Genomic DNA, 25,001 nt, shown 5'->3' with positions numbered 1-25,001 from the left:
TAATAAAGTCATATTCCTTGCTTCAACACTTTCTCTCAGTTAATTGGTGAGTTAATGTGGTGAGCAGAATAAGCTTGGACTTGGGAACACCATACCCCTACACTCTGATTACATGACATACTTTTACATACTCTCCCTGTCACCTTTGCTTATTCATCCTTTTTGTCCCCCCAACATTTACTGAGCCCCTAATATGTATCAGGCATTATAATAGTTCCTGAGGCAAAAAGGGTGAACAAGAGTTTCTGTTCTCATGGAGCTTAGATGTCAATGAAATACTAATCAGTCCTAGTGGTAAAGCTCTGCCTGCTGATACAGGAGATGCAAGAGATGTGGGTTTGATCACTGGGTCAGGAATATTCCCTGGAGGAGGAAATGGTACCCCACTCTAGTATTCTGGCCTAGAAAATTCCCGAGGCAGAGAAGCCTGGCAGGCTACAGTCCGTGGGGCCGCAAAGGGCAGACGCAACAGAGTAACTGAACACATACAGACATCTATGAAAGAAATCAAAATTTTTATCCAAGTCATATTGAGGATTATAACCCAGGAACGGCCTCTCAGAAAACTCTGAGAACTGTTCTGCCCATTAAAAGTCAAAGCCCAATTAAATAAGTTTTTGGGGACAGAGGGCTATACATTAAATGAGGTACTATCAACAGTTTACACAATCCTGATCTGATCCTGATGGGTCATCATAACACCTTACAAAATCAGGAAGGAATGTCATATTTTAAGGAGCTGTTGTGTTGGTGTTGGGAGAACGCTGCTCTTTATGGCTGAGCAGGTATGTCTGCCTAAGGGATGTTTTGGTCAATACGTAATGCAGATACACAAGGTACAGTAGAGGGCAGAGAGAAGGCAGGGGAACGTTTTCATGTTTAAAATGTTCCTTTCTTGCCGTAAAGTATGAATTTCATGTCACAGTCGTGAGGAGACATGTTAACAGTTACCAACCTGTGATAGGTATAACGAGAGAAGTACAGGGTTCGCTTGAACTATACACAGGAGGCACCTAGCCGGATCAGAGAGAGATGGGCTTGGCAAGGCTTCTCAGAGGAGCAGATATCTTAGCTGAGGTTAAGGAGGAGCTAAGGAAGCAAAGATGAGAGTGAAAGGGTGAGAGTGATGTTAGGGAGAGGCTTTCCTGGAAGAGGAAACAGTACTTATAAAGGTCCCCAAAGAAACTGACATTCCATATGGCTGGAGAGAAAGGATGTAGGGAAGGGTGTCACATGATAAAACTGGAAAGGTGAGGAGGGGCGGGATCTTTCCAAACCTTGTGGACAAATGAGTCAGATGCTAACCTAAGGGCAATGGGCAGCCAACAACAGTTGTTTTTTTCTAAGTTATTTATTTATCTGGCTCCACGGGTCTTAGCTGCTGCATGTGGGATCTTCATTCTAACTTGTGTCATGAATCTTCAGTTGCAGCACGTGGAATCTTTTTTTTTTTTTTTTTAAGTTGTGGCATGTGGAATCTTTAGATGTAGCATGTGAACTCTTAAGTAGCAGCATGTGGGATCTAGTCCCTGGTCAGGGATCAAATCTGAGCCGCTTGCATTGGGAACTCGGAGTCTTAGCCACTGGACCACCAGGGAAGTCCCAAGAGTTTTTAATCAAGGACTCAAATTTGTCTTTTAGAAGAATTCCTCTGAAAAAAAAAAAAAAAAAGAATTCCTCTGGCCTCATTGTGAAGAACAGGGTGAAGTGAGCAAGGGAGGGATGCAAAGAGGATATTTAGAGGGCCCTCACGGTGGCTTCCCTGCTGGCTCAGAGGGTAAAGCGTCTGCCTGCAGTGCGGGAGACCCGGGTTCAATCCCTACGTCAGGAAGATCCCCTGGAGAAGGAAATGGCAACCCACTCCAGTACTCTTGCCTGGAAAATTCCATGGACAGAGGAACCTGGTAGGATATAGTCCATGGGGTCATGAAGAGTCGGACATGACTAAGCGACTTCACTTTCACGGTAAACCAGCCAGAGATGATGATGACCCGGCATGCGAAGCAGCAGTGGGCTGGAGAGCATGGATCAGACTTGTGAGAGAACTGATGCCACTCAGAGATTTAGTGACATGGGAAGAAAGACAAGAGGAGGTGTTACTGATGATGAACTCAAGAGTGCCCTGATGCCCTCTTCATTGTCATGGACAGGCAGGCACCTTCTTATCCACTGTTCTCACACTCTGTCCCGCTATGGTTTAGCACACTACACTGTATAATGCTGAGAGGCTGGGTGTCTTTCATCCTTGTTATGTTGGTCGGGAACACTTATCACTCAGGGTCAAATTAGGAGATGGAAGCCACAGAGCTGGAGAAGGCGATGGCACCCCGCTCCAGTACTCCTGCCTGGGAAATCCCATGGGCGGAGGAGCCTGGTAGACTGCGGTCCATGGGGTCACGAAGAGTCGGACACGACTGAGCGACTTCACTTTCACTTTCCTGCATTGGAGAAGAAAATGGCAACCCACTCCAGTGTTCTTGCCTGGAGAATCCCAGGGATAGGGGAGCCTGGTGGGTTGCCGTCTATGGGGTCGCACAGAGTCAGACACGACTGAAGTGACTTAGCAGTAGCAGCAGCAGCCACAGAGCAGCTGGAACAGCTAAATTTTAATATATAGATTTTTATCAACTGTAACAGGGGATTTCAGTAAAGAGAGATTGGCTACTAGCTGAAAAATAAAGTGAGCTCTAAAGAATATAGGATCTGCATAGATAAGGTATATCCATCACCTCCCTAGGCTGAGGTAGAGCACCAGGGCTGAGACCCCGCTTGCTGGAGACTTACACAGCCATGGGTAACTGGATGGCACAGAAGTCACCTAGCGCTGCACCAGTGGTGAACCTGAGTGTGGCCCTGTGCATCTCCCGGGCACAGAGGCCCCTTTGTCCCATTTCTGTTGTCAGTGAATTCCAGGATCTTTCTTCATCTCAAAAGAATTCAGAGATGAAGCACAGAGGTTAAGAAAGTAGGTGAGTGAGTGAGTGAAAGTCACTCAGTTGTGTCTGACTCTTTGCAATGCTATGGACTATAGAGTCCATGGAATTCTCCAGGCCAGAATACTGAAGTGGGTAGCCTTTCCCTTTTCCAGGGGATCTTCCCAATCCAGGTATCGAACCCAGGTCTCCCGGATTGCAGCCGGATTCTTAACCAGCTAAGCCACAACTCTGTAGTATTTATTTATGTATTTGGCTATGCCTGGTCTTCATTGCAGTGTGCAGGTTCTTTAGCTGTGGCATGTGGGATCTAGTTCCCTGACTAGGGATCAAACCCTGGCCCCCTGCATTGGGTGCTTGGAGTCTTAGCTGCTGGACCACTAAGGAAGTCCCCAAGTCCGCTCTTTAAACAAGTAAACCATTCTTCTTTGTTATTCTGAGTAGATTAAAGTTAGCTTTTCCATCTTCCCACAGACAACTTGGGCAACATTTCTAGACTTGTCTAGAAAGTAAAGCAAAAGTTCATTTAAGCAAGGATACATTCTCAAAGGGAGAGTGGGTAGGCAGGTGAGGAGCTGCCAACCAGCAAGGATACATTCTCAAAGGGAGAGTGGGTAGGCAGGTGAGGAGCTGCCAACCAGAGTTTCTTTGGCAAGTTGGTTTTGAGGAGGGTAAGAATGAGGGGGCTGAATATTCCCTGGGGATTGACGAGTTTGGGCATTGACCTTCCTGATTTTTTCATCCCAGCTCCATTTTACTGAGGGAAGCAGGGGTTTTATTTCTATTTAGCTTAGAGTAGAAATGTCATGGTATACATGCCTGATGACTATTCTTATCTGTCAGGCTAATCTTATCGTAATGACAGCACAATGAGAAAAGGTTACATTTGGATGCAGGGGATTCCTGCCTTTCCTCACATTTCTTGGTCGCCTATTGAGGCCCTCATCACCCAATTTCCTGTCAGTCTGAAGGCGCCTGCTTTCCTCATCTGCCCATGGACTCCCGCTGTTTACAAGATGCGTGACTTTTCTGTTGCTTGGCTCCTGGCCCCATTTCTCTGCTCCTACCTAACTAAGCTGCATGCTACAACATTTCTTGTGAGACTCCAGCCTCCACGACCTTTCCTGAGTTCCAAAGGGCAGAATCAAGGGAGTTGCTAATTAAGGGAGGAGCCATCAAGAAACCGCTTGATTAAAGAGATCAGAGCAGCTCATCTAGATGAGATCACCTGAGAAAAGGTGCACACACCCTAATCTTGTCAGAGACCCACCTTGGAGTCCCTGTTATAAAACCCTTCATTCACTCCTCCTGGGTTGGCAGTCGAGGAGGACAGGCAGCTGCGCCGCCGCCACCGCCGCCGCCGCCGCCACCACCACCGCCACCGCTGCAATGGACGTGTTCCTCTTGATCCGGCGCGGCAAGACCACCATCTTCACTGAAGCCAAGGAGTCGAGCACCGTGTTTGAGTTGAAGCGCATCATCCAGGGTATCCTCAAGCGTCCGCCAGATGAGCAGCAGCTGTACAAGGATGACCACCTTCTGGATGACAGCAAGACACTGGGCGAGTGTGGTTTCACCAGCCAAATGGCACTGCCTCAGGCCCCAGTGATTGTGCGGCTAGCCTTCAGGGAAGATGAGGCATTTGAAGACGTGTGAATAGAGCCCTTCTCCAGCCCACCCGAGCTGCCAGAGGTAATGAAGCCGCAGGACTCAGGAAGCAGAGCCGGCGGACAAGCTGCGCAGTAAGACCCCAGCCTCAACTGCCCCACTCTCCCACTAAAAGAGATTTGGGTGTCTTTAAAACAAATTCTCCTGGGTTGGGACACTTAGTTTTTCATGGCAGAAGCCCTTTGCCTGGTGAAGTAATAAAGCTCTCCTTATCTGTTTCACCCAAAACTGAGATTCTCTTTGGCACTGGTATACAGGGAAGCTGAACTTTCGGTAACAACGGTCAGTTCAGTCAGTCAGTTCAGTCGCTCAGTCGTGTCCGACGCTTTGTGACCCCATGAATCGCAGCACGCCAGGCCTCCCTGTCCATCACCATCTCCCGGAGTTCACTCACACTCATGTCCATCGAGTCCGTGATGCCATCCAGCCATCTCATCCTCGGTCGTCCCCTTCTCCTCCTGCCCTCAGTCCCTCCCAGCATCAGAGTCTTTTCCAATGAGTCAACTCTTCCCATGAGGTGGCCAAAGTACTGGAGCTTCAGCTTTAGCATCATTCCTTCCAAAGAAATCCCAGCATTGATCCCCTTCAGAATGGACTGGTTGGATCTCCTTGCAGTCCAAGGGACTCTCAAGAGTCTTCTCCAACACCACAGTTCAAATGCATCAATTCTTCGGCGCTCAGCCTTCTTCACAGTCCAACTCTCACATCCATACATGACCACAGGAAAAACCATAGCCTTGACTGGGCGGACCTTAGTTGGCAAAGTAATGTCTCTGCTTTTGAATATACTGTTTAGGTTGGTCATCACTTTTCTTCCAAGGAGTAAGCGTCTTTTAATTTCATGGCTGCAGTCACCATCTGCAGTGATTTTGGAGCCCCCCAAAATAAAGTCTGACACTCTTTCCACTGTTTCCCCATCTATTTCCCATGAAGTGATGGGACCAGACGCCATGATCTTTGTTTTCTGAATGTTGAGCTTCAAGCCAACTTTTCACTCTCCTCTTTCACTTTCATCAAGAGGCTTTTTAGCTCCTCTTCACTTTCTGCCATAAGCGTGGTGTCATCTGCATATCTGAGGTTATTGATATTTCTCCCCACAATCTTGATCCCAGCTTGTGTTTCTTCCAGTCCAGCATTTCTCATGATGTACTCTACATAGAAGTTAAATAAGCAGGGTGACAATATACAGCCTTGACGTACTCCTTTTCCTATTTGGAACCAGTCTGTTGTTCCACGTCCAGTTCTAACTGCTGCTTCCTGACCTGCATACAGATTCCTCAAGAGGCAGGTTAGGGGCTCTGGTATTCCCATCTCTTTCAGAATTTTCCAGTTTATTGTGATCCACACAGTCAAAGGCTTTGGCATGGTCAATAAAGCAGAAATAGATGTTTTTCTGGAACTCTCTTGCTTTTCCATGATCCAGCGGATGTTGGCAATTTGATCTCTGGTTCCTCTGCCTTTTCTAAAACCAGCTTGAACATCAGGGAGTTCACGGTTCACGTATTGCTGAAGCCTGGCTTGGAGAATTTTGAGCATTACTTTCCTAGCATGTGAGATGAGTGCAATTGTGCGGTAGTTTGAGCATTCTTTTGCATTGCCTTTCTTTGGGATTGGAATGAAAACTGACCTTTTCCAGTCCTGTGGCCACTGCTGAGTTTTCCAACTTGCTGGCATATTGAGAACTCCTTATTGCCAAATTCAGACTTAAACTGAAGAAAGTAGGGAAAACCGCTAGACCATTCAGGTATGACCTAAATCAAATCCCTATGATTATACAGTGGAAGTGAGAAATAGATTTAAGGGTCTAGATCTGATAGATAGAGTGCCTGATGAACTATGGAATGAGGTTCGAGACATTGTACAGGAGACAGGGATCAAGACCATCCCCATGGAAAAGAAATGCAAAAAAGCAAAATGGCTGTCTGGGGAGGCCTTCCAAATAGCTGTGAAAAGAAGAGAGGCGAAAAGCAAAGGAGAAAAGCAAAGATATAAGCATCTGAATGCAGAGTTCCAAAGAATAGCAAGAAGAGATAAGAAAGCCTTCTTCAGCGATCAATGCATAGAAATAGAGGAAAACAACAGAATGGGAAAGACTAGAGATCTCTTCAAGAAAATTAGAGATACCAAGGGAACATTTCATGCAAAGATGGGCTCAATAAAGGACAGAAATGGTCTGGACCTAACAGAAGCAGAAGATAGCAAGAAGAGGTAGCAAGAATACACAGAAGAACTGTACAAAAAAGATCTTCACGACCCAGATAATCATGATGATGTGATCACTAATCTAGAGCCAGACATCTTGGAATGTGAAGTCAAGTGGGCCTTAGAAAGCATCACTACGAACAAAGCTAGTGGAGGAGATGGAATTCCAGTTGAGCTGTTTCAAATCCTGAAAGATGATGCTGTGAAAGTGCTGCACTCAATATGCCAGCAAGTTTGGTAACAATGGTAGTTGCTGGAAATTAGCCCTCCAGAATGTGTCAAGAACCTACCATCTAGGGCTTCCCTGGTGGTCTAGTGGTAAAGAATGCAGGGGACAAGGGTTGCATCTCTGGTCCAAGAAGATCCCACGTGCCTTGTGGCAACAACTAAGCCTGTGTGCCACAACTACTTAAGTCTGGATGCCTAGAGTTCATGTTCTACAAGAGAAGCCACTGAAATGAGAAGCCCATGCAATGCGATGAAGAGCAGCCCCTGCTTGCGGCAACTAGAGAAAGCCTGAGTGTGGCAATGAAGACCCAGTACTGCCAAAATATAAATTAAAGAAACAAAAAACACACTTACCATCTAGAGTGTCGAGAAAAGTCATTCATGGAGAAGAATCTCAATGGAGGCATCCTGAGACAAAGCCATCCAAGGTGGGGAGAATTTGGGGGGTGCTGGGTGGTGTTGGCCCCTGTCATGGCAGGACTGGGGCTCTGGAGGAGCTACATGAGTTGGAACCGTGGTGCTGGAGAAGCCATCTGCACCACAAGAGCTGAGCACTAAGGAATCCATGCACACTGCAGGAGCCTGCTACAAGAGTACACTAGAATTGCTATCACCAAAACGGGAGTTTCCTTGGTTCTTATCCCAACCCACTGCAGTACCCTTGCCTGGAAAATCCCACGCATGGAGAAGCTGGTGGGCTACAGTCCATGGGGTCGCAAAGAGTTGGACACGACTGAGCAACTTCACTCACTTATCCCCCAAAGGAAAGAATTCAATCAAGAGACAGAGAGTGGTTGTAAATAGCAAGAGTTGTATTAAGCAGAGCAGAAGTACACTCCAAACAGAGAGAGAAAATGAAGGAAAGCAGGCTGCCTGGAAACAAGAAGCCGCCTCCAACAGGGTCGGATTGGTTTCTCAGAGTGGTGGCAAGTCCCTCTCTCTGTCCTGTGTTATTTGACTAAGCTGATTGGCAGCTTTAGGTTGTGTAACTTTCCTCCTAGTGCACAGGCACTTACCCACAAGCACCCAAGTGGAACCCACCATGGGGAGGAGTGGGTGGGGCAAAACTGAAATGCTAATTTACTACAAATACAATATAATGAACCCCGGGTTACTTTGAGTCATCTTTTAGGTCTTGGTGCACCTGTGCTGGCAGGTTTTATCTTGTTTGGTCCTGATAAGGCTGAAAACTTATTGGTCCTTGATCACAAAAAGGGAAGATCTTGAGGTGTGTTTTGATCACCAGTGTGGGGTGGGGGTAGGGAAGGCAGAGAGAAAGATGACCCTGTCCAGGATGGGGCAGGCACCAGCTCATATCTGACTAACTACCTAACAAAAGGAGAAGGGAAACCCCTTCCTCCTGCAGTTACTCTCCAGAGCATTCAGTTGACAAAAATTAACATTGTGCCAGCTGGTAAAGAAAAAAATACTCAAGTGGTCCACCTCAATTTTTGCACAGCAAGCAATAAAGGGTGAATTTGGAGTCAAGAGGCAATTAATTGGAACCTGGCACAGACTCCATCTAGAAATCAACACAGCAAGGAAGTTTCGAAAGAAGAAAAGTATATTCAAGTCTGTTGCCCATTTTTAACCAGTGTTGTGTTTTGGTTCTTGTTGTTTTTCATATATGCTAGATATTAACCCCTTATCAGATATATGATCTGCAAATATTTTGTTCCATTCTGTACGTTGCTTTTTCACAACTCCTGATAGTATTCTTTTTTTTAAAGTCTGTATTTGTTTTTAATTGTTTGCATCAAGCCTTAGCTGCAGCGTGCAGGATCAAGCTCCCTGACCAGGGATGGTACCTTGGCCCCTTGCATTGGGAGTGCAGAGTCTTAACCACTGGACCACCAGAGACATACTGCCCATGTATTTACATTTAACAGGGATTTTTATGTCTTCATACGACTACAAGGTACTGTCTAGGATCCTTTCATGTCAACCTGAAGGAATCCTTGTGGCATTTCTGGTAGGACAGGTCTAGTGGTAATGTGTGGGAGAGCGGTATGGGTGGGGGTTTGGACAAGGGTTGTCAAAAGATATAAACTTCCAGCTATAAGACAAACAAGTTCCAGGGATGTAACATACAATACGATTAATATAATTAACACTGCTGTGTATTATATACAAAAGAGAACAAATCCTAAGAGTTCCCACCACAAGGACAAAAAATGCTTTTCTGTGTCTTTAATTTTGTGTCTGTATGAGATGATACAGATGTTTACTAAACTTACTTGGGGTCATCATTTCATGATAATGTGAAAGTGTTAGTCACTCAGTGGTGTCGACTCTTTGCAGCCCCATGGACTGTAGCCCAGCAGGTTCCTCTGTCCATGGGATTCTCCAGGCAAGAATAGTGGAGCGGGTTGCCATTTTGTAAGTCAAATGATTATGTTGTAAACCTTATATAGTGCTCTACACCAACTATATATCAATAAAACTGGAAGAAAAAAATGTATATTAAGGTATATTCATGAGGGAAATAATTCTAGTTAATAAATGTAGAAGAAATTATTGAATTTTAAAAATTACCATCTCACAGCACCTAATGAAATAATAACAAATGAACACAACAGCAAACAAAAAAAGAACCATGGTTGAAACTATTAGATTGAAACTATTAATGTTGAACTATACAATTGCAGGGATAGGCTGTCACCACCTGAGCCCACTGGTCACTAAAATTGGGGCAATCACTAAAATTGTGGGTCTCCCAGTGTGATGCCAAAACACATCACCTCCTAGGAAAGTGAAACTGTGCATAAACCCACCTCTAGAATCCACCTCAACTGACAAGATATGGGAAAGAGAGGAACAAGTTAAATGACATCTCAAGGAAGCAGATAAATCCACAAAGTGGGGCATTTATTTACAGGACGGCTGACCCAGTTTTTGCAACAAGTCATGTCAGGGCAAAAGGAAAGGGGCAGGGGCCCGCCCTATATAAGAAGTGACTTAAACACAATAACAAGCAAATTTTATCTGTAGATTTTTAAATGTATTCCAAGTTGTATGTTTCCTATTGTCGTTTAGACATCAAAATTATGTAAGAAATAGGTTGAGTGTTTTAGAGCTGTATATTGAGATGCATGCTTCCTAGGTGGCTCAGTGGTAAAGAATCCGCCTGCCAAGCAGGAGACATGGGTTGGATCCCTGGGTTGAGAAGATTCCCTAGGGAAGAAAATGGTAGCCCACTTCAGTATTCTTGCCTGGGAAATCCCATGGAAAGAGCAGCCTGGCAGGCTACAGTCCATGTGGTTGCAAGAGTCTGACACCACTTAGTGACTGAACCACTGGATGCACACGAGTAAAATAACGTAAGATCTGTAGCAGAGCAAAACAGAAAGGGATAAAGCAAACCAGACAGGATCTTGATAATTGTGCAAAAGCCCCCCTTGTGAGGGGCTATGAGAGTTCTTTGTTCTATTTTCATTTTTGAGAATGTCTGAATATTTTCATTAAAAATTCTAAAGAGTTTTTTTTTTTTTTAAGAGATAATGTGTGGGAGAGTGGTATAGGAATAAACATTAGTTTGTCTCTTTCCCAGTAGCAGGTGTAAGACACGAGGGTGGAAGAGAAAATCCCCTGGGTGTTTTATTAAAAACACTCTCCTGAGACTTGCTCATTTAAGGAACTACCAAAATTGCCCTCAGAGCTCGGTATGTAGGCCACGCCCCACCAGGGACACGACTTTAGAGAGCAGGGGAAAAAAACTCAAATTGGCAACTTGGTCACTGACAGAAACTCAGCAAGATCAAATATCTGAGGCCTTTTTTTTTTTTTTTTCTTAAGTAGAGAATTATTTTCCATCTATTAAAAAGAAAAGTCCCCAGGGGGGATGGCTGCAATATTTGTGGGAAGAGAATTATCTGCACTAGTTAAACCAAACGCAAACAAAAGCATTGTTGGCAATAATACCCTGAGAGCAGCGTTTAGGGAGACAGTAATTAGGCAATTAGACCTGGGAGTCGCCGCAGAGCCTCGGGTGCCGCTGGATGTTAATGACTCCTGCTCCGCGGTGCGTCAGCCCCCGGCGAGGAAGTAAGCCTGGCCTTTTCTCAACGCCGAACACCCGGCCTGATTCCTCTAGCCTCTGTTGCTCTCTGCGAACATCATTTCCCCCATGCCCGCGGGGCTGGACGTAGCTGGGGCTGGCGGGTGGGATGCAGGGCGCGCGCGGCTGCTCCCCGACTCGGCCCTCACTCCCGAGCTGCCAGAGCATCAGGCTATCACACCAGAGTCCCCTGACAACAGTACTTGGGCACCCGCGGATAATCCGAAATTGCCGCGCGTTTCCTTGCCTGCCACCAGGAAAGGTAACTTTCCCTTAATTGCTAGCTTAATACTTATTTCCTACTCCTTATCAAACACATGGACTATGGAAAGGAAAAAGAACTAATGTATGTCCCTAGCAGCAGGAATACTTTTAGCATTCTGATGCATTTCCTTTTAATTTAGATGTGTTTTAAAAATATATTACTGGGGGACTTCCCTACTGGTCCAGTCGCTAAGACTTGGCGCTCTCAATGCAAGGGAACGGTTCATCCCTGATCAGGCGATTAGATCCCACATGCCAGCTACAGATTCCACATGCCGGCCACGAAGGTAGAACAGCCGTGTGCTGCAACTAAGACCCGGTGCAGACAAACGAATGGATCAATTTTAAAGAATACGTTTCTGGGATACCAGAGGCATTATTTCAGAACCCTATTTTTCATTTTGCATCATTACTGCGCAAAGCTTCCCTTTTACCTCAGTTGGTAAAGAATATGCTTGCAATGCAGGAGACCTGGGTTCGATTCCTGGGTTGGGAAGATCCCCTGGAGAAGGAAATGGCAACCCACTCCAGTATCCTTGCCTGGAAAATCCCATGGACAGAGAAGCCTGCCAGGCTACAGTCCATGGAGTCGCAAGAGTCCGACACGGTTTAGCGATCAAACCACCATTACTGAGCACTTAACTCATGTCATCAAATAACCTGACAAAATGCTCATTGTTGATCACCCCAACGAATGCACAGCCCCTTCACTATTGATAATTGGCTAATTTCCCACTTTTGACCGACTTAAACGAGCCTTCGATTGGGTTTGCCAAATGCCCCTCTCCCACTGGGGGTTTACAGAACTGGATGGAGAAAAAGGCCATGGTTCCCGGGACTGCGTGCAGCGCAGAGGCCTCACGCCGGGGAGTATCCCAGCTCTGTGACGTCAGCCCTAGGCCACACCCCCTCCAGCGAAGCCAATCGAAGCGCAGGGCGTGGCCCTTCAGAAACGCGCGCGCCCGCCCGAGCGGGCGAGCCGGCGCGATGGACTCGGCCGTTCCCGCTGTCCAGCCTCGAGCCCAGCCACCGCCACCCGACGTTTGTCCGCCGCTGGGCTCCGAGGAGGAGTACTATGACTGCCCAGATTATTACTACTTGCGCGACTTCCCAGCCTGCGGGGCCGGTCGCATTAAGGGCCGGACGCGGCGTGAGCGAGAACTGCGTACCAACTGGCTGGTGCCCGGCGGCCACGAGCGCAAGATCGCGCAAAAGCTCCTGAACAGCCAGCGCAAGCGTCGCCAGCGCCAGCTGCAGCCCAGGCCGCGCACCCGTCTCACCTGAGCGCCGGTGCGTGCGGGCAGCCAGCGGCCCGGGCCCCGCGGAGCCGTGCGATCGCCCGGGCGGCGCTCCGATCCGTCCCCTGCAACTCGACTCGGCACTGTCGCCCCCTTCTGAGGCTGCCCTGTAGCCAAGTGGGCCCCCTAAACTCCCAGCTTCTCTCCCGGCTGCGGTTAGAATAGTGTAAAATTATATTTTGGAAATTGTAGTTGGGTAGACGGGGCTAGGAAACGCAGAAAACATCTTCCTAAAAATTCAAGGAAGGGATTTAATGGCAGTGTTTATGCACGGACTAGAGAGAATAATTGAATTTTGTGTTTTGTCTGGTTTTCTACAGGATACCCATACCCAAAGGACCTGATATAAGTATTTTCTCTGACTCCAGCTGTAATTGTGGTCCTAAAGGGAGCAGTCCATGTTGGTCAGCAGAACTTCTTTTCAACATCGCTTAAGTTTACTGCTTCAGTATCTTTTCCTTACTGATTGTTAAGTAACATCCAAGTGGGTATGCCTGCTTAGGGTTTAGGGTTTTTCATTAAAAGAGAGCAGCAAGAGTGGCATTTTAAGTCTTCTGGTGTTTTTTTTTTGGTTAAGTTGTTATGGTAATTTGTTTCAAGCCCACAAATATTTGAGTTCTTAAGTGTAAAGAAGTGACACAGATGAATACAGGCAGAACAAAGATAGGAATTTGTATAATAAGACTTTAATTCAAATGTCACCTAGGACTGTGTACCCTTAATGTTTGTTTGTCAGAATAGAAGTATTTTAAATTTAAATGGTGTATGCTAGGTTCTCGGCACTACTGGCCCACAACAATCCTTTGAAGTGAATGCTATCTCCATTTTACAGGGGATTCTGAGGCATAGAATTCAAGTAACGTTCCAGAGGCCATACAAGTTAGAAGACATAACAGATACTCAAAAACATTCACTCTTCCCACCACCACCATTTTCATCAACTGTAGACATCCTTTTGTGGCTCAGAACCACCCACAAATTCCAAGTCCAAGAATTAAACATTATGCAGAGTATGGGAGGGTCCCTTTCCTGTCTCTTCAGCCTGCATCCTGTCAGGCCTTTGCACCCAGTGGTGAGTCCCTGTTGACGAAAGAAGGGTGGTGTTCTGGAATGAGCAACCTGAATTTTAATCCTAACGATGGCTTTTCATTGACCTGGCATTCAGCAGACTTTGAGTGGTAACTACTTTCAACTTCTGCCAAGCTTCAGGTTTCACATTTGTAAAATGGGAATAATACTGGGTTACCCTGCCAAACGGAGAAGGCAATGGCAGCCCACTCCAGTACTCTTGCCTGGAAATTCCCATGGACGGAGGAGCCTGGTGGGCTGCAGTCTATGGGGTCGAGAAGAGTTGGACACAACTGAGCAACTTCCTTTTCACTTTTCACTTTCATGCACTGGAGAAGGAAATGGCAACCCACTCCAGTGTTCTTGCCTGGAGAATCCCAGGGACGGAGGAGCCTGGTGGGCTGCTGTCTATGGGGTCACAAAGAGTCGGACACGACTGAAGTGACTTAGCAGCAGTAGCAGTACCCTGCCAAACTGATTATTGATACAGTATATAAAACATCTAACACATTTAAGGGCTTGGCACATAATCGGTGCTCAATAAATGGGAATTATTTTTAAGTTTACAGAACATGATCCCTCTTTTTCCTCTCTTGTCAGGAAGCCTTAAGTTCTTTCACTCATTAATTCTTTTAAAATGTCTCCAACATTCAGGCAGTGTGGTAGGAGTCCTGGCTTTGGAGTAAAATGCCTGTATGGACTTGGGCAAGTTGCTTAAACTCTATACATCTGTATCCTTACCTATAAGTTAGGAATGATACAGTACTTACTCCAAGAGTTCTTGTGAAGCATAAATGAAATAATGCATATAAAGCTCTCAGCCTGATACATAACAGGCAAGTAGTTACTAATAGTGTTCCCATCACCACTGTCTTACTTAGCCTTCAGGATTTGTTTTCCTTACCCTTAGTCCCCCTCTGCTACATCTCAGACATGGCCAGATTAATCTTCCCGAAGATCATTTTAATCATATAAAAACCCTCAGTGACTGCTGTAACCTTGTAGGTTAAAAAGCTTAGAAGCCTTATATTGTGCTGGAAATCATCTATTGGATTTTCTTAAATTTGTTTCTCACAGCTTCCAAAAACACACTGGATCTTGACACAGGTCTCTGTCCTCTAAACTCACCATATTTAATTCTTCCTCTTCATTTAAATCTGTGCTATCCTTCTCAGGGTGCCCTTAATCAATTTTAATTGCTCTACAGCTAGTGTCAGCTATACTTAAAAGTGCCACTTTCTCCCTGAAGCCATCATTCACACTGAATATCCATTCCCTTAAAATCCTTTAGAACTTCATATAAACAACCCGACAACTTGTTTTATAGTATTTTGTACTTTTAGATCATCAGTTAAACTCATTCATTCTTTTTCGTCTGGTATGTGCAAGGCACTATAATCATATACATAGGTCTTAGTTATCCAAACACAAAACTACATTTACAGTGTATGGACTTCCCAGGTGGCGCAGTGGTAAAGAATCCACCTCCCAATGCAGGAGACCCGGGTTCGATTCCTGGGTCAGGAAGATCCCCTGGAGCGAAAAATGGTAACCCACTCCAGTATTCTTGTCTGGGAAATCCAGAGGAGCCTGGCGGGCCACAGTCCATGGGGTCGCAAAGAGTAGGACGCAGCTGAGCAACTGAGTACGCAGTGTATGGACCTTAGTGTCTTAAACATATCAGTTCCTTGCAATTTCTGCTGTAAAGTACAGCATACCCAGATAGACATCAGCTATGTTAAAGCAACCCGTAAAGTGTTCTAGATTTTGCCCATTTTAGATAGTAGAGCTTTTAAAATTCAAATAAGGTCACTGTAGAAATTATGTGTATTGGTTACATATAGCTGTGTAACAAATTACTATCTTAGCTTCTGTGGGTCAAGAATTTGGGAGCGGCTTCATTGGGTAGTTCTAGCTCAGGGTCTCTCACAAGGTTGGAGAATTTAATTTGGCTCCACCTTTTGAAGGGAATGTCAAGGAATTTGAGGACATGTTTTAAACCACCAGGGTAGGTTTATTCATTGTATGTTCACTGTAGACAGGAAATAGAGACAGGCCAAAAAAAAAAAAAAAGGAAGGAAGCAGAGAGAGCAGTATCCAATGGATAACATCACTACTAGGCTGTATATAATTCCAGTCTTTAAAATATATATGAACTTTCTCAAAATACATACTGTATATACTATTTTATAATCTGCTCTTTCACTTAATATTTTGTGAAGACAATTCTCATGTCAGATATTCTTCTATAACATTTTAAATGGATGCCTAACATTTCATCATATGTAGGTACTAGAACTTATTTAACTAATTCAAAATACATTGCAAGACACTTAGGGTATTTCAGGTTTTCCCTATTTTGTTAAATCAACATCCTTACATTTTGTTAAAATGTTACATTTTACATACATTTTGTTAAATCAACATCCTTATGGCTAATTTCTTTCACATTCACAACTTTTGAAAATTCCTAGATATGGAATTTATGGAACAAAGTCTGCAAAGTTTTAAAGCTTCTGCTATTTATCGTAGCCTTCAGGGTATTCTTCCCCTTACCCTTTGTCTCCCTCTGCAATTGTTAACTGCAATCATCAAGAGTCCTTTCAGCCAAATGTCTGTATCAAATATCTGTAATGTCTGCAAGAGTTCTTTGTTCAAATTTTTATTACTGTTTAACTGAATTTGTGCCACTGCCTCAAGACAACCAGTGTTGTCAGCTAAATATATTTTATACACACACAATATGGTCTTTTCTCTCCGTTTCACACAAATAATAGCACTCAATTCTGCCATTTGCTTTTTTTCTCTTGACAGTTTATCTTGGAAATCATTTCATATCAATATACAGAAAAACTTTTTTTTTGTAGCTTTATATATAGCTTTGTTTTTCCAGTAGTCACGTATGGATGTGAGAGTTGGACTATAAGGAAAGCTGAGTGCCGAACTGAATTGATGCTTTTGAACTGTAGTGTTGGAGAAGACTCTTGAGAGTCCCTTGGATTGCAAGGAGATCCAACCAGTCCATCCTAAAGGAGATCAGTCCTGAATGTTCATTGGAAGGACTGATGTTGAAGCTGAAACTCCAATGTTTTGGCCACCAGATGCAAAGAGTTGACTCATTTAAAAAGACCCTGATGCTGGGAAAGATTGAAGGCAGGAGGAGAAGGGGACAACAGAGGATGAGATGGTTGGATGGCATCACCAACTCAATGGACATGAGTTTGAGTAAACTCCGTGAGCTGGTGATGGACAAGGAGGCGAGGCCTGCAGTACATGGGGCCGCAGAGTCTGACAGGACTGAGCAATTGAACTGAACTGCTATTGTGTGAGTGTGGCCATAATTTTTTTAATCTGTATTCTACTAACAGAGATTTAGACTGTTTTTAATCTTTTACTATCACAAAATAACCTTATAGAAACATCTAATTTTCTCTCAATTTAGGAATGAATGGCCTGTCTGTCCAAAGCTCTCCTCAGTCTAAGTGCTTCTGGTCCCAGAATGTCCTTTATAAATAAGGTTCCTAAAGCAATTATCCTTCAATTAAAAATAAGTATATAAATAAGGTTCCTTTCTCCCATCTCTTTTTATGAATTACCCAAAGGCAAATACAAGGGCTTACCATTTACAGTTTTCATTTCTTTAAGAAATTCTGTGAAAATAAAACTTCGTTTTTCACAATTTTTTTTTGCATTATTTACCCTTCAGTTCCACAAACATTCTGCTGTTGCCAGAAAGGCTGCTTTACACTCTGTCACCTCTGGTGAAAGGGGGAAATTTCTGATTGACATCCAAGAAGAAATGGAGGTTCTACCTCTGCTTTCTCTCCTCCATAAAACCCATCCCATCCCAAGGGCTTTTCCACGAAGCCCACCATGAAATGCCGTTAGTTTACTTGTCCCCTACTGCAGAGGCACTAAAATATATGGTTAAAAGAATTTTCCACCAAGTATCACTGAAGCACAGATCCTTGGGGCCTTTGCACTTGCTGTTCTGTCAGGAAAGCTCTTACCCTTGGGCCTCCCCACTTCCTTAAGGACTACGTTCAAATACTGCCCCTTCAAAAAACACTCCTGCCCTCTCTGACCCCTAACTCTCTATACCTCGCTTATCTTGCTTTTGCTCTTATTACCACCATCTAATTACTGTAGGTGTTTGTGTCTCGCCTCTATGAATTTAAACTCCATGAAGGTAGTCTTTTGTTTCCTGCTCTGTTTCCAGAACCTAGATAGCACTTGGGAGATCATTCAGAACACCTTATTTCATTATCAGTGAACGAGTATCATTCCACTTACGGGCACAAGTTCTATAATACATATGGAGGGATTCGGAAATGTGTGAAATAGATAAAAGGCATTAGCACTGTCTGAATTTAACTTTTGTTTACTGGATGAACAGACAAAACACAAGTAGAACCAACTCGGCTTTGTCGAAAAATTGTCCGTTTTCCTAATTTCAGTTCTTATTATGTGCCCACACTGTGCCTCAAAAAATATTTACTCAAATGAGGAACTTAATGGTGAGAAAAGTTAAGTAACTGACCCAAGGTCCAGGGACAACCACGCCAGAGGCCTGACTCCCTCTCTCAAGGCTGGAGCTGACCTACCACATTAATAAGCAAACGTTTGAAGGTAAAAGCCACGGTCCTTGTGCCCTAGGAAACGGCTGTGAGTCGCGCTAAGCTCGGACAAAGTTCCCACACCCACGGCCACCTTCGGCTTTTTAGACAGTCCAGGCGCCGAGCGTCTGACGTCAACTGCTTGCGACGAGGCGCAGCCGTGACGTCCTGCTCTTCCTGTGACCTTCAGACCCGCGGAGATGTCGGAGAACGGAAGGCCTGTGCGCTCATTGGCCGCGCGCTAAGACCAGCCCCGCCTCCCAACTTCCGCTCTCGCTCTTCGCAGAATCCATCAGGGTCTCCGAGTCTGCGGCTTGTGGACGTCGCTTAGGCGTGCAGTCGAGATGCCTCGTGGAAGCCGAAGCCGCACTTCCCGCGTGGCTCCTCCTGCCAGGTGAGACTACCTCGGGGTTTGGGGTCCTGCCCGTGCCGTGTCACGGAGGGAGGCTGTGCTTTGCCTTGGCACGGCGGGGCGTCTACGGGCGGGGGCGTCCGAAGTCTGGCGGCGTGGGCCTTTCTCCCGTCGCGGCAAACTGGTTATGGGGCTTTGGGTAGTTTTCCCGTTAGTGCAAACTTCCTAATTTCTAATGTCCATGAGTTATTTCTTAACATATTTTAGAGTCCACTTTGTGTTAAAACATGCCAGTTCTAGAAAGTGGATATTTGTAAGTAATCTAGCTGAAACGTCAAAAATAGCAACAATAACAATTTTTTTAAAAGCAGAAAAAAGATGGTATAAACAGGAAAATGATCGTATCTCAGTTCAAGTAAATAACCTTTAAGCACCTTCCATAAGCAGTGAGCGTTCCAAGGGCTCAACCCAGTATGCCGTGGCTAAGGTCTCACGTGTGCATGACGTTTTACGGTTCATAAAATACTTGTAAAATATACGGTCAGTTGCACCTCCCGATAGCCTCAGAAGGTAGGTGTTTTCCTGTTACAGGAACAAGGAAACTGAAGAAGCAGAATAAGGGACTTGTCCAAGGTCATGCAGAGGTAGGAGATAAATGGGCCCCTGGGCCAGGCAGCTGGTATTTGTCAAGTGGGGTAAAACTGAAGCTTTATTCTCGCCCTGATACTAAGGACAAAGCTAGTGGCAGAAGCTGAGCTCTGCTGAAGTGAAGAGATAAGGTGTCCATTCCTGAGGTCAAGGAAAACTTCCCTCTCTGCACATGAGCAGGCAGGCTCCGTAGGGGTCAGAAAGGGAGGGTGCGCCACCCCATTATAAGTGTGGAATATACCACAGGCCTCCACGATGCGATCCATCTTAGCAAAAAGTTGCACACGCATCTTGGGGAGGGTTCTAGGAATAGTCACTGTGTGAAAAAGGGACAAGATAATTGGCCAAATGTAAACAAAGACCCTGAAGGGCTGTCCTGTATAAGTGATTTAAATCACCTCTCTACTGAGTGCCTCATTCAGGATGCTGGCACTCCTCTCTGGGTTTGTATTTCTGCCTAGTTTCTGACTTAAGTTAAACTTTATACCTGTTTTTATAGTTTTTGCCTCCTGGAAACATTTTTGCTTTCAAACAGGGGAAGAACCAGGAACTCTGCATCTAGCCTCCAGCCCCAAGTGGTCTCAGTTCAATTCAGTTGCTCAGTTGTGTCCAACTCTGTGACCTCATGGACTGCAGCACGCCAGGCCTCCCTGTCCATCATCAACTCCCGGAGTTTACTCAAACTCATATCCATTGAGTCGATGATGCCATCCAGCCATCTCATCCTCTGTCATCCCCTTCTCCTCCCACCTTCAATCTTTCCCAGCATCAGGGTCTTTTCAAATGAGTTGATTCTCACTTGGCCATCACGTGGCCAAAGTATTGGCGTTTCAGCTTCAGCATCAGTCCTTCCAATGAATATTCAGGACAGATCTCCTTTAGGATGGACTGGTTGGATCTCCTTGCAGTCCAAGGGACTCTCAAGAGTCTTCTCCTGGTAGTTTAGTGGTTAGGATTCCTGATTTTCATCCAGATTACCCTGGACAGGTTCAATCTCTGGAGAGGGAGCTAAGATCTCTCTTCAGGATCGCTCACTGCTGTCCTCTATGTATAGAGAAGCAAGGTCTCAGTTTTCTGGTGACAGCTTCCAAAGATTTACCACAGTAGCACATTGCTTCTCTAGACTAAGGTGAATTGTGTTCAAACAGTGTATTAGGAGTGTAGAGAAAGAGTTCAGTAATGGAAAGATGATGCTATCCAAAGGAGGGGAAACCACATTTTTTGTGAAGTTAGACCAGATACTGGATACCACCTGATCAGAAGTAATAAACTTTTGATCTAGCCTTAACTGAGGGAAGCTCACCCAAGGAAATAATCTAAAAAATGTACAGAGAGTATAATCTATGTGAAAGATTTTTAGAGCAGTACTGGACATATTGGGTGGAGGTTTAGTCACCAAGTTGTGTCCCATTCTTTCGACCCCATGAACTGTTGCCTGCCAGAGTCCTCTGTCCATGAGATTCTCCAGGCAAGAATACTGGAGTGGGTTGCCACTGGACATTTTAGTGAAATAAAGATATCCAGATGTCCTACAGATGGGAAATCACTGATTCTAGTGTAGGTATAACAGTCCAGGCAAGTCAGTTCCGCTTGTTGGGTTTCAGTTTTCCAGTCTGTGAAATGAAGGAATTGGACTAGTTTATTTCCCTGGATGACTGTCCATCTTTACTCAGTTGTTACCTCCCTTGACGGTCCTAAAATTGAAACATCCCAGAACATGCTGCTCTCTCTTAGTATTTTTTCCTTAACGCTCACTTGATCCCTCAGTAGAATGTCAGTGCCATAAAGGCAGAGGGTTTTGTCTCATGAACAGTTACATCGATTTTTATGAAGTTTTGGGATAACTGTTCTTAAAGATACTATACTTTGTGAATACATGGAGATGGTTGCAAATAAACAGGAAAGAGAAGTTTATACTCGGTGATTACAACCTTAACAAAAGGTGCAAGAGAGGAAATGATGTAAATAGCTTAGGGAATTACGTGCTGTGAAGTTTTCTTGTATGTATATCGTATTTTAAATTATCATTTGATAATTTAAAGCCCTGAGGTTTATTTTAATATGCAGGCGTTGCTTGTTTACGTTGACAGTTTCCAAACCTGGCCGGAATGGGAACGTACTACCTTTTGTTCCTTCCTTTCACAGCCGCGCGCCTCAGATGAGAGCAGCGCCCAGGCCAGCGCCCGCAGCTCAGCCACCAGCAGTGGCTCCACCGTCTGCCGTCGGCTCCCCTGCTGCTGCTCCCCGGCAGCCAGGCCTGATGGCCCAGATGGCAACCACTGCTGCCGGCGTGGCTGTGGGTTCTGCCGTCGGCCACACTCTGGGTCACGCCATCACTGGGGGCTTCAGTGGAGGAAGCGGTGCTGAACCCGCAAGGCCTGACATCACTTACCAGGTAAGACTTGGGGCAGCGTTCTCTTTGTGGGTGTATTTTATGAGAAAATCTAGTTGTTTGTAGGTTCTTATGTGTTGGCACTATCTCCACATGTGGAAAATGGTTTATCAAGAGCCATATTTGGCAGTTGAGTTAGTACCTTAATTAGGCCAGCATCAGGGAATCCTGTACACATGGTATTTCTTCCCAAGTTGTAGAATTGTAGCAGTTCATCCTGACGCACTGTCAAGCAGCCCCTTTCCCCTTATTTTAAATGTTCTGGGGAGTTCCCTGGTGGTCCAGTGGTTAAGACTTAGCTGTTTCACAGCCATGGGCCCTGGTTGAGTTCCTGGTTGGATAACTAAGATCCCTCAAGCCAGGTGGCCTGGCGTAAATGAATGAATGAATATAAATACATATATTTTTTCCTGGTCACTCTTAACTCATCCAGACTCAAACTTAGTTAAGTGTTTAGAAATCTTTTTTGTGACTCCAATGCTGTCTGATATCTTTCCTAATATTTGCCACTGCCCTTCTTTCTGACTTGTGAATTTTCTCCTCTAGGGAGAGTGGGCATATATGTCATTGTATTTCTGGTGTACTTAAAGCTCTCGTTCCTCTATTTTTCTGTAGTAATCCCATTTTTTCCTTCATGAAACATGACTGAACCATTGATCTTTAGATGCCCAAATAACCACTTTGAATTACATCCTGGTTTGTGAATCTTTCTGATTACGACTGGAATTTTTGTTACAGCTCATTTCTTTCTGCCTTTAAGTTTCTTCGTGTTTCATGTTATGAAATAGGAACTTTAATTTGCCTCTGATTCTAGTTCTGTTCCCCCAGTTAACCTCAAAGAGTGGCTGTTTCTCTTTGCTGGGGTGTAAGTCTGATTTCCTTTTTTAATAGTCCTACATGTTGCGTGTTTGCAGGAGCCTCAGGGAACCCAGCCGGCACAACTGCAGCAGAATGGCCCCTGCTTCTATGAGGTGAAACAGTTTTTGGAGTGTGCCCAGAGCCAGGGTGACCTTAAACTTTGCGAGGGTTTCAGCGAGGTGCTGAAACAGTGCAGATTGGCCAACGGTAGGTGACCTCTCAGTCCATGATTGAACTTGCATCTGTTTAATTCACGGAATGGTACTCCTGGACCCTGTAAAACTTAGGGAGTCTGTGTTTGATAAATTAAACTGACACATTGGAGGAGATTTTGTTTACTCTAAAAATAATCTTAACAAGGAGCTGGTCCAGAGATCTCTAGTCATTATCTTACCTTTTGCCAGTTACGTTCTTAGTCTAATTCTTCCTTAAGCAGATATAGATTAGTGTGCCAAGATCTTACTGTGGCTATTGCATAGCCTTAGTGCTGATTTCACCAGAGTCCAGAAATGTGCACAAAATTTGATGGAGCATTGTCAGTCTACACACCCCCCTTGAGAGAAGACAAGTTTATTAGATCCCTTTGTGGGACTTTGAGCTTTACGCTCTTTGGAATGTTGGCAGTCAACTTATTCTCTCCCTTTTTTTTTTTTTTTTTTGTAATTTCCTCCTGTCAACCTAGGAATTCACCATCTATTAAAAATGCTTGTTTTCATTTTCCTTCCTTCATTTATGGCAGCAAATATGGCAGAAGCTTATTTTTTCAGGTGGTTGAACTGTGGTATTAAGAGATTTCATGGCCAGGTTTTATCAGAAATCTATGGTGAAGCTCCGTCTAATACCAAAGTGACTATACTTCTGTTTCAGAACTCTGTGCAGAGAAGGACATACACCCTCTCTTTTTTCAGTTGTGACAAGTGTAGAGTTGAAGTTTGGTTGTGGCAAGATGCCTAGGGCTTCCCTGATAGCTCAGCTGATAAAGAATCCTCCTGCAATGCAGGAGACCTTGGTATTATTCCTGGGTCGGGAAGATCCCCTGGAGAAGGAATGGGGTACCCACTCCAGTATTCTTGGACTTCCCTGGTGGCTCAGCTGGTAAAGAATCCATCTGCCATGTGGGAGACCTGGATTCTCTCCCTGGGTTGGGAAAATCGCCTGGAGAAGGGAATGACTACCCACTCCAGTATTCTAGCCTGGAGAATTCCATGGACTGTATAGTCCATGGGGTCACAAAGAGTCGGACACAACTGAGCTACTTTCACTTCACTTCAAGATGCCTTAAGTGCTTTCTTATGAAAGGAACTAATAACCTTGGATTTCATCCCTCCTTTTATCATTTGGAGGACTTTTGCTTTATTGAGAATATGTAGCTAACAAACCTTTTCTATTTGCAGGATTAGCTTAATCAAGAAGTTCCAATTGAAGACATGATATGAAAAATCACCTCTCGTGACCATGTTGATTTAGCATTTAAAGTATAATTAGTAGTGAAGATGTGAAGTGTGAGACCACCTGTTAAACCTCTCCTTAATCATTAATAGCTTTTGTGCTTCACGATTGCAGTGGAAGAGGGCATTGTCACTATATAGAAGTTCATTGAGATGGTATTGAGTTTGGGATTGGGCAGAAGAGGCGGTTGTGGCCTCTTAAGCGTGCTTTTCTGATGTTATTGTTTGTGAATTGATTAGAATAAAATGATTTTCTTTCTAGTTACTTTTCTTTTTTCCTTAAGTAGAAGGTTATAAATCACACATGCTGAACACAATGGATTTTGCAGGAAAACACAGCTGTCTCTACATGTATATAGTTAATAGTCTCTGGGTATTGAAGCAGCAGCCACCTAGTTGCTCCCCAGCAAATGTGCTGCTCCTTAAACAGGTTTCAGGTGCAGTACTGTCCTAAATCAGGAGAGTGATAAAGGAAATGTGGGAGCAGAGCCGTTATACATGCCGTCTCCACGTGGCCAGGTCAGCAGTGCCTGTCACTGTCACCCTAGAACATCCAGTTAATTGGTTGGAGATGAAAAATCATTCCCTTAATGCAGGCAGTTCCTCTGCGAGTGCTTTCACTCCACTTAAGGCATTATGGGGCCTTCCCTGGTGATCCAGTGGTTAAGAATCTGCCTTGCAATGTAGGGATCGTGGATTCCATCCCTGGTCGGAGAACTGAGATCCCACTCTTATGCCAAGAGGCAGCTAAGCCTGTGTGCCACAGCTAGAGAGTCTGTTGCAACAAAAAAGTCCCATGTGCTACAACTAAGACTTGACATAGCCAAATTAAAAAAATTCATTCATTCTATGTAAGGCATGGTGTGTTGCTCTTCCAGAAAGATTCAAGTTGCCCCCTCCATGTTACCTTAAGGAGATGGACTCCATTTAGTGTGCATCTTTTTTTTTTTTTTTTAATGAATCCAGCTC

General features: G+C 44.7%; 2 protein-coding genes and 1 pseudogene across 2 annotated transcripts; all 3 read left to right on the top strand.

Annotated features, from left to right (window-relative positions):
- The first annotated feature begins 660 nt into the window (after positions 1 to 660).
- Positions 661 to 4,775, top strand: LOC121817815 (elongin-B-like; annotated as a pseudogene).
- A 7,525-nt stretch (positions 4,776 to 12,300) lies between these two features.
- NUPR2 (nuclear protein 2, transcriptional regulator) lies at positions 12,301 to 13,193 on the top strand. The gene is made up of 2 exons (XM_042240182.2): positions 12,301 to 12,642; positions 12,971 to 13,193. The coding sequence occupies exon 1, from the start codon at positions 12,340 to 12,342 to the stop codon at positions 12,634 to 12,636; it is 297 nt and encodes a 98-aa protein (XP_042096116.2). The 5' UTR covers positions 12,301 to 12,339; the 3' UTR covers positions 12,637 to 12,642; positions 12,971 to 13,193.
- Positions 13,194 to 18,618: 5,425 nt separating this feature from the next.
- Positions 18,619 to 24,297, top strand: CHCHD2 (coiled-coil-helix-coiled-coil-helix domain containing 2). The gene is made up of 4 exons (XM_027961836.3): positions 18,619 to 18,728; positions 21,480 to 21,729; positions 22,641 to 22,791; positions 23,979 to 24,297. The coding sequence occupies exons 1-4, from the start codon at positions 18,679 to 18,681 to the stop codon at positions 23,987 to 23,989; spliced, it is 462 nt and encodes a 153-aa protein (XP_027817637.1). The 5' UTR covers positions 18,619 to 18,678; the 3' UTR covers positions 23,990 to 24,297.
- Positions 24,298 to 25,001: the final 704 nt, after the last annotated feature.

Source organism: Ovis aries, chromosome 24 (genome assembly GCF_016772045.2).
Source record: "Ovis aries strain OAR_USU_Benz2616 breed Rambouillet chromosome 24, ARS-UI_Ramb_v3.0, whole genome shotgun sequence".
NCBI lineage: Eukaryota > Metazoa > Chordata > Mammalia > Artiodactyla > Bovidae > Ovis > Ovis aries.
This window is presented reverse-complemented; position numbering and strand designations above follow the sequence as displayed.

Excerpts from the sequence above, each read along its gene's own strand:
- NUPR2 (XM_042240182.2), top strand. The coding sequence starts at position 12,340 with ATGGACTCGGCCGTTCCCGCTGTCCAGCCTCGAGCCCAGCCACCGCCA.
- CHCHD2 (XM_027961836.3), top strand. The coding sequence starts at position 18,679 with ATGCCTCGTGGAAGCCGAAGCCGCACTTCCCGCGTGGCTCCTCCTGCC. Across the intron at positions 18,729-21,479 it reads CGCGTGGCTCCTCCTGCCAG|CCGCGCGCCTCAGATGAGAG; the intron begins GTGAGACTACCT and ends TTCCTTTCACAG. Across the intron at positions 21,730-22,640 it reads GGCCTGACATCACTTACCAG|GAGCCTCAGGGAACCCAGCC; the intron begins GTAAGACTTGGG and ends GCGTGTTTGCAG.